At 30.6% G+C, this 8019-nt stretch overlaps 1 protein-coding gene across 3 annotated transcripts in view; it reads right to left on the bottom strand.

Moving 5' to 3' along the window:
- Window positions 1–8019, bottom strand: part of LOC108687233 (sodium/calcium exchanger 2) — a 66965-nt gene that overhangs the window by 1087 nt on the left and 57859 nt on the right. For all 3 annotated transcript variants that reach the window (XM_018192895.1, XM_018192896.1, XM_018192897.1), the window contains 2 exons: window positions 4451–4622; window positions 1195–1493 (listed from right to left, as the gene is read on the bottom strand). In XM_018192895.1, the coding sequence (XP_018048384.1) occupies window positions 1289–1493; window positions 4451–4622 (377 nt within the window). In that variant the 3' untranslated portion in view covers window positions 1195–1288. The remainder of the gene's footprint in view (window positions 1–1194; window positions 1494–4450; window positions 4623–8019) is intronic.

Genomic DNA, 8019 nt, shown 5'->3' with positions numbered 1-8019 from the left:
CCTCTCTTATATGAATCTATTATACAAATAATACAACTAAATTAATTATTGATAAATATAATTTATTAATTCATAATATTAATATTCTGCGGACTTATTGCGGACCTATATGAAACTCTCTAGTTAAGATGAAATATAATAAATGATTGCCGTCACAGATCACTTTTCATGTCTAATTTTTATGATCACTATACATTCAAATCAATTTAAAATCAATACGTAGATATTTAAAAAATTCTAAAAAAGTTCTTAGAGTTCTATGAAAAGAAAACAATTTTCGTCTCTTGCAGTTTTTCTGTAAAGTTGATAGTACTTGAGTAAAAAATTATTGAAGACTAATTTTCAACAATGTTTAGCAATTCATATCTTCTAACTATTGCAAAAATTGCAAAATGGAGGATTTTTCTTCTTCAGTTTAGTCTATTCTATCCCTATGCAAAAGATTTATCATTATTTTCCAAACATCCTGTATACATATATATATATAATAACGTAGTTTCTATCGTTTAATTTTTAAAAAATTCATATAATAAAATATTCTGCGACGGAAGTAATTAATTGTAAGTAGTATAGCGAAAAATCTATTACTATTGAAATAGCTTCGTTAAAAATGTTGTATTATATAGTATATTGTACCTTTTAAAAATCAGCATTTTGAGCTTCTTTTTATAATATTGAAAATTTCATTAATCTTTCTAGATAACAAAAAGTGTGCGAAAAGTCTCTGAATTATAAGACGTTTTTTTGCGTCTAAAAAAAAGACGACTCAAAGACGTCACAATTTTAGATTTGTGTTGTGTTGTTTCGACCTCGTTAATTACGGTCTGATTTGACTTATATATTTTTCCTCAATAGAACTAAAGGCTTTGAGTACTTATTTATTGTATGTTATATAAAAGCAGAAAAAATTAAGCCGTTTCTAAGAAATTCTTATGCTGATTCTACAATGAGTCTGTAGTCTTAGTCTCAATCAACGTCGGTTGTACAAGTTGGCTATTGATCAACTTCACTGATAAGACTTACGGATTATCAATTGCCGATTCATTGTAGAATCAGCATTACAGACGGATGGAAGGTCGGACCAACACTGTGAAATTATAAATTATTTGCACTGCTTAATAATTATGATGCATATTAGGTACATGAATAATTAAACTGCAATTGAAAGAATTAGAGATTTCTTTTCATATTCACCGGTTAATAGTTTCGTTGAGCACGTGCCTTGGCGGACGCCAGAGCTAAGATATACGCAGTGAATAGGCCGACGTGGCGTCGCATTGGCCTTGGTTTAGAAACCCTGGATCACGCCGTAGGCCTCAAGGGTGGACATGATGAGGTAGAGCAGCCAAAGGGAGAACAGGAACACGGACGTGATGAGTTTCGGTATAAAAGGTCCGCCCAATTCACCGCCGATCGACTTGACTCGTCTCACCAACAGCACCACGATCACGAAGCAAGCCTCGCTACAGAACAAGGTGACGGAGAAGGCCAAACTGCGTCATAAAAGAAAATCATTCAGATATAGTTGTGCAATGTAGGAAGCAATAGCAAAGTTGCATCTGCGATTTTTACAAGAGACGCGAGCAAGCAACCGACTATGAAATTAGCTCTCGGGAGCTGACGATGCGTCTGTTGGACTCACTTAATTACATTTCTCATGTTACAGCTGTTATTTTGAATTATTATCTCAAAATTCATTTATTAAAATAAATAAATTTATTTATCATCAAAATATTATTTTAATAATAAATTATTATTAAAATAAAATTAATACACGCACACATTCTTTATTATATATTATGTCATTTTGGTTCCTTGAAATTAAAAAAATATGTAATTTCATTTATTCAAAATAAATCAAATGGCTCTCGGCGTCAATTATATTACAGATTTTGACCTCAGCTTGATCTCAGCTGAAGGTTGAATTCTTTCTTTTTCACCAAGAAATTATTCAAATCTTTGTCTTTAATATTTTTAAAACAATATTATTTGAAGGCAGAGATTTTTGAAAATTGCAGTTCTCAATATTTCAATTGGTCATTATAAAAAAAAAAAAAAAAAAAAAAAACCTTCGAAATATGTCTTTCGAAATGATGTACTTACATTTATCAAATTTATATAAAAATCTATCAATTTTCAAAAACTTAGCAAGAAAAAAGATCGAAAGATATATTTTTCTTTCCAGTCCTTACTTTCAAGAATTCAACATTTAAGCTTTTGAAACTGACTTCATGAAAATGGAGTAAACTGTTCTGGTGCAACCACGTGCACAGATTCATCTCCAATTCCAATTTGGTCAAAACTATCATTGAAAGTCAATCAACGACTGAGCACTTGCTGCAAATTTGATCGCAGCCATATAGTACAACCTGTGTCCATAGCAATAGATTACATCTTAGAACACACCTGCGTGTACATTCGTGCACAATCTAAACAATCTATTATTCTTAATAAATTGTCGTGATATTTTAACTTCAAGCAGAAACATTGTCTCATCTAATCTTATTCTAAGATAAAGAGAATGTATTTTCTAAAATATAAAAAAAAAAGGGAACATTCTTTTGAACTAGAATTTATTGTAAAGTAAAATATCAGTTATTAAGAAAAACATAATAATCTTTACACTAAAAGTCAGTTTTAAACTGAGAGAAAAAAATCTATAATTCATTGTTTCACCTTGATTTTAATAAATAAAATTTATTCAAGTAGTAAAAATACGCATTTTTGTGTTTTGTAAAACAAAAAAAATTATGTTCCTAACAAAAAGTGTCTTCTATTTAAAAAATTAATTATTTCGCAACAAATCGCATTATGTATTAACGAAATTGTTTAGACGCAATATATAATCGATTGGAGATGTTATCTGTATTCATGTATTTGGTTTTCGTAAAAGAGACTATTTTTCAGCAAGATATATAAACGACAGTGAAACACAGAGTGTATTTCAACTGTGAAATACTACTCACTGTAAAAATCCAAGTACAAGCGTGTAAAATGTTTCAGTGTTTTCCAATATTGTAGAGAAATTTTATATAAAAATGTGTAACTTTTTTTATGCTTATTTTTAATAGAGAAGTCTGCACTTTGATAATTAAATTATACAATTATACTGTGTATATGGCTTTGTTAGATTATTATAATGACATAATAATAAAAATAATAACAGTAATACAACATATATTATTAATAGTATATATTATTAATTAGTATATATTATTGATATGTTACGTAAATGAGTACAATAAAAAGAGAGAAATGCACTCTCAGAGTAATTGCAAATTTATAATGTTCTCTCAGAAACTAAGTCTACACTCTCAAATCATTCCAACAAGTATCGTACACGACGCAACACAAAGTGTACTGTAGCGTGTTCTTGCTAGGGAACACCCAGCATCATCCGATACGAGATCAGATACAATGCTCCATTTCGCGGTTGACAATCCGTCGAAATCCTCATGAAATAGAATACAGTGTAGCGTAGTAGAGTAAAAAATTGTATATCACATAAGATATCTTTAACAGTTTCCTAGTATTCTAACAGCGACAAATATCCACGACAAATGCAATGTACAAAATGTTTGAAAAAAATAAAGAAATAGTCATTTCCTTCGTAATAGTATTATTATACGAACTCCGAGTTCTGATTTCGCTTCAATACTACGTCGAGTGTCTCTATTGATGTAGATAAATGGCCAATTTCTTGGGTACTTTCTTCGAAATTTCACAATTTCATAGCGCAGAACAATGGCAGTCGTGTTAAATGTCATCGTCGCGAGAGCGATGTTGGCCAAGTTGCTGTCATCGCGCTTCAACCAAATATCTTAGAAATAGTTTCATGAAAGCGATCGTAAATGGAGAATGGTGCTTTGTTATCGAGGTCACGTTTTATTTAATCTAACGTCTCGTGTTATCGTGGCGTATCCGGTGCCATTCGCATGATTTTGAGCTAGCGTGAAAAACGCGCTCGTGAATTATCAAAAAATCAATTTTGTTGCTAACTGATATAAACATGATGTGCGCGTCACACACATTCGCAAATATATATTTTTATTACGAGATAACAAAAATTACGAGAAATAAATGTTCAATGGTATCTCCAGAAATACTGATGTAAATTTATCAGCGTAACGTACAAAATAAATCATGAGGTATACTTGAGAAAAAACATTGCACATATAAAAAATATTATATAAGTAATAACAATATAAATAACAAATAATGTAATATATATATATATATATATATATATATATGTACAAAATGAAAAAATAATTGTTTATTACCTACTGTATCAGAAGTATCAGTTGTTTTGAGAAAAATATATTTTAAATGTTAATCATCACATTTTTGAAAATTACCATTTGAATTCGCTCAAGGTAGACTGTTTACTAAATTACGCATTTTTGTGCACACCGGATGTGTCCGTCCGTAATTGCTTTTCCCTACTTACTTGCCAGGTTCGACAAGGAACGGTTCGCTGTGGCAAGCACGGTAAATGGCGGCGATGCTCCACGCGACGCCGATTCCCAGGAAGACATTTACCGCGTTACTTCCAGTCACATTGCCTACACTCGCGTCGGCATACTTGTCCTGGCAGGCGGCCACTTTGCTCGCGAACGTGTCTGAAATAATTCGGAGTCTCGATTACTTTGACAAGTGCACAGAGCTGTTAATGCACGAATAACAATAGCATGATTTATTACACCATTATGTTTGAACGTTACAATTATCATAATATGTATCAGACGACAGACATGTCTAAAAGACATCATATTACATTTTTCGACAACACGTACGTGTCTTAAAGATATTTAAAAGACATCGTAAAGGCTTCTTTTTAGAAATAGATACATCTTGAGTATTTAACATGTAATTATACTATATATCGTATAAGTTATTTTGAAGGTTTCTATTGAAGATAAATTTATTTTTTCTTACGTTATAATTTTTTACAATTAATTTATGCTTACTTTTATAAAACGATTAACAAATTATTTTCTAATTAGTAGTGCAATTGAAAGGAAAGTGATTTTTCGTGAAAAAATAAATGTGGGACTTTATATTATTCGCATATCCTTTCGTTTGATTTTGAAAGTAATAAAGCCCTTAATCTCTGTACTACTTGTTTGCAAATAACATCGTTATTAAATTTGTTGAAAGATTTGCGCACGAATTACCATTATTGATTCCCAATATTCCTATTCTTATTATTCTTGAACACTGCAAGTCTATATATACTCTATTTATATATTTTGAAAAATAAATAATACACTGCAAATTTTATATCACGTGTTTCTCTTCTCTTTTATGAAAAAGTTTGAATATCTTTTCTTAGGCTCGGTATATATAGAAATATGCATCAGTGATAAATATTTTACGTAGGAGGTTAAAAAAAAAAAAAATTAAAAACATGTCGTCGCGTTTTATAATATTTCCTAGATATAAAAATAAATAAGTAAATAAATTTTTAACAATCAAAGTGTTGCGTTCGTTATTCAATTCATTCTTAAAAATACATTTCTTTACCGAGTTCAAGGTTAACGAGCCCAAGGTTGTAATTTAACCGATATTGCTTTTTATTTATCCGCAAGTTTAACGCTTCATTCGCGGCGTAATGCGAGATAAAAACCCGTATTTCACGCCACGGTACCATGTGTATGACCCACGCAAGTAATGAAGTGGCTTTTTAGTACACATTCTGTCTCAGGAGAATCAAAGATCGTCAACCGCACTTAAAACCATTGTGTGCCGCAGGATTTGTGGCAACGGCTTGGAATATGCGGCTTGTACAGTTTTGCAGTTTATGGCAGCGTAAGTTCGGTTACGGAGTTGTGAGCAGAGTAAGCGCTCGTTGTTGTACAGGGCAAGAAAATCCCGTAATAACAGAGCACATATGTGAAATGTACCTATATGTTCAATAACAACTTGATAAAACGTGCGCTCCAAATTCGCGTGCGATAAATATGACGATTTTCAAAATTATATAATATATATCGGCACAGATGTGGACGAAAATTCAATCTAAAAAATTTGTTCAAAGCAGTTGTTTTTATTTTCTAAAATAAAAATATTTTTACATTTTAAATTAACGAGATAAGAATATTTAAAAGGGATTATCTTATTTACATTGAAAAAAAAAATTTATTAACTCTTAACAATTTCTTTGAATAGTACTAAATAAATATTTACTTACAGTAATATCTACTTACAGTAAATAAATATTCACTCAATAAAAAAATTATAATTAAATCAAATTTTCTGTTTACTCTGCGTTGCTGCTATAATGTATTTCCTATTGTATATATCAACAATACAATAATTAATTAGTCGAATTAGCAAGGAGGATTGTTTATGCTGGGCTTATGTCGTCAGTGTATATCTTTGATATTACTACTGCAGCAGTAACGCTCAGCAATTCATCCACCGTGAATAATAGTCAACCTTGTCTTGTATTAGTGCAAGATGGCAAATTTATTAATTATCTCAATGTTTGTTTTTGACAATTAATTTGTAAATTAAATAATTACGATTAATTATTAATCAATAATTATAAACTTAACAAAGGTCAATTAACAATTAAAACAAACGGAATTCGAAGCAATAATCGACAAGTACATATTCGTACAATTGGATAATTGATTACCCAATAGATTTTCGCATTCGATAGCATTAGAAAGAGATCTAAAGTATTCTTCTCTAGTACTAACATAAAAATCAAATTGTACAAACTCAAAATCTTAAAAATAAAAACTCAAATAAACAATTTATACAGAGCCTCTAAGAGTCATAGGCTGATTACAGTGCCAACGATTAAATTCTATACCATTAAACGATTAAATTCTATACCATTAATCTTCTTTATTTTAAACATTTCGGTTCTCTTTGGAGTCCACTTGAGCAATACATATTTCAAATTCTAATTCATTGAACTTTCCGTCAAATGTGAATCACTAACAGGTTCCCAATTGAAGTGGGAATCCTTAAACGAGAAGTTCAATATAAAATTCCATAAAATTTTGGAAGTTTATATTAATTAAATTATTGAAACAATTATCTCAGTTTTGTACATATTAACGATTTATAAACTTTCCTCTCCATTAGATCAATGCTTTTGACTACCCGGAATCTGTTAGTGACTCACATTTGACAGAAAGTTCAATGAATTAAAAATCTTAAATATTTAAAAATTTATAAGATTTTTTATATAGATGTACGATTCGCTTTGCTATTTGCCATTTGTGTGATTTAACGCAATATAATTCTTGATATCATGTTGCGTAGGCAATATCATGTCTGAGGCAACTCTGTATTCTAAATAAATCTCATCTTTCGATTTTTTGCCGGTAATACGAGAAGAAGATCGTCAAATCGATCTCGATGAGCGGTACTTTGGGAGATCGGAGGTACCCTTCGGCATAAATATTGATGAGATTCTAAGAGAAGAAAGTTTCTTGTAAAGTTTCTAAAGAGAGAAGAAGCACACAGTGGCCTAAGTAAGTAATCCAGCCTAGAAGCTGTGCGTCAAACCGCATCGATATTCAGCCGATATAGGGACTTGGTAGAGATTATTTTTGGAATAAACATAATTTCGGAATTCGATATTCTCTGATGTAATTTAAAAAGAGATATCTTTACTGTGAAAGTTAAATTAATAATTAAAATTATTACAGATAGAAGGTAAGATTACTGCACGTAGTAGTTCCCTGTGAACATTAAAATGCAGTAGCTGTACGTTCATTGAACATTAAGATGTTAGAGAGACACATTTAGGATAATCAATTTCGAGCCTCTGTTTTAGATGTAAATTTCGAACGTAACCTATTGGCCCAGAAACTTGAAATGACGTGACTGTCGTTACGCTTTTAATAGCTTTTGATAACACCCACTCAAATGATTTATTAAATGCCCTTGTCGTGAATTTTGTATAAAAATAGAAGACAAAGGTCAAGTCATAATTATTTTTGAAGATTTGTTAATGTAAATGATTTCTGTAAATATGACTACACATATTTTTTATAA

This window comes from Atta colombica, unplaced genomic scaffold (genome assembly GCF_001594045.1).
Source record: "Atta colombica isolate Treedump-2 unplaced genomic scaffold, Acol1.0 scaffold203, whole genome shotgun sequence".
In the NCBI taxonomy this organism is placed as follows: Eukaryota; Metazoa; Arthropoda; class Insecta; order Hymenoptera; family Formicidae; genus Atta; species Atta colombica.
Note: the sequence above shows the minus strand (reverse complement) of the source record. Positions and strands in the feature narration are given on the sequence as shown.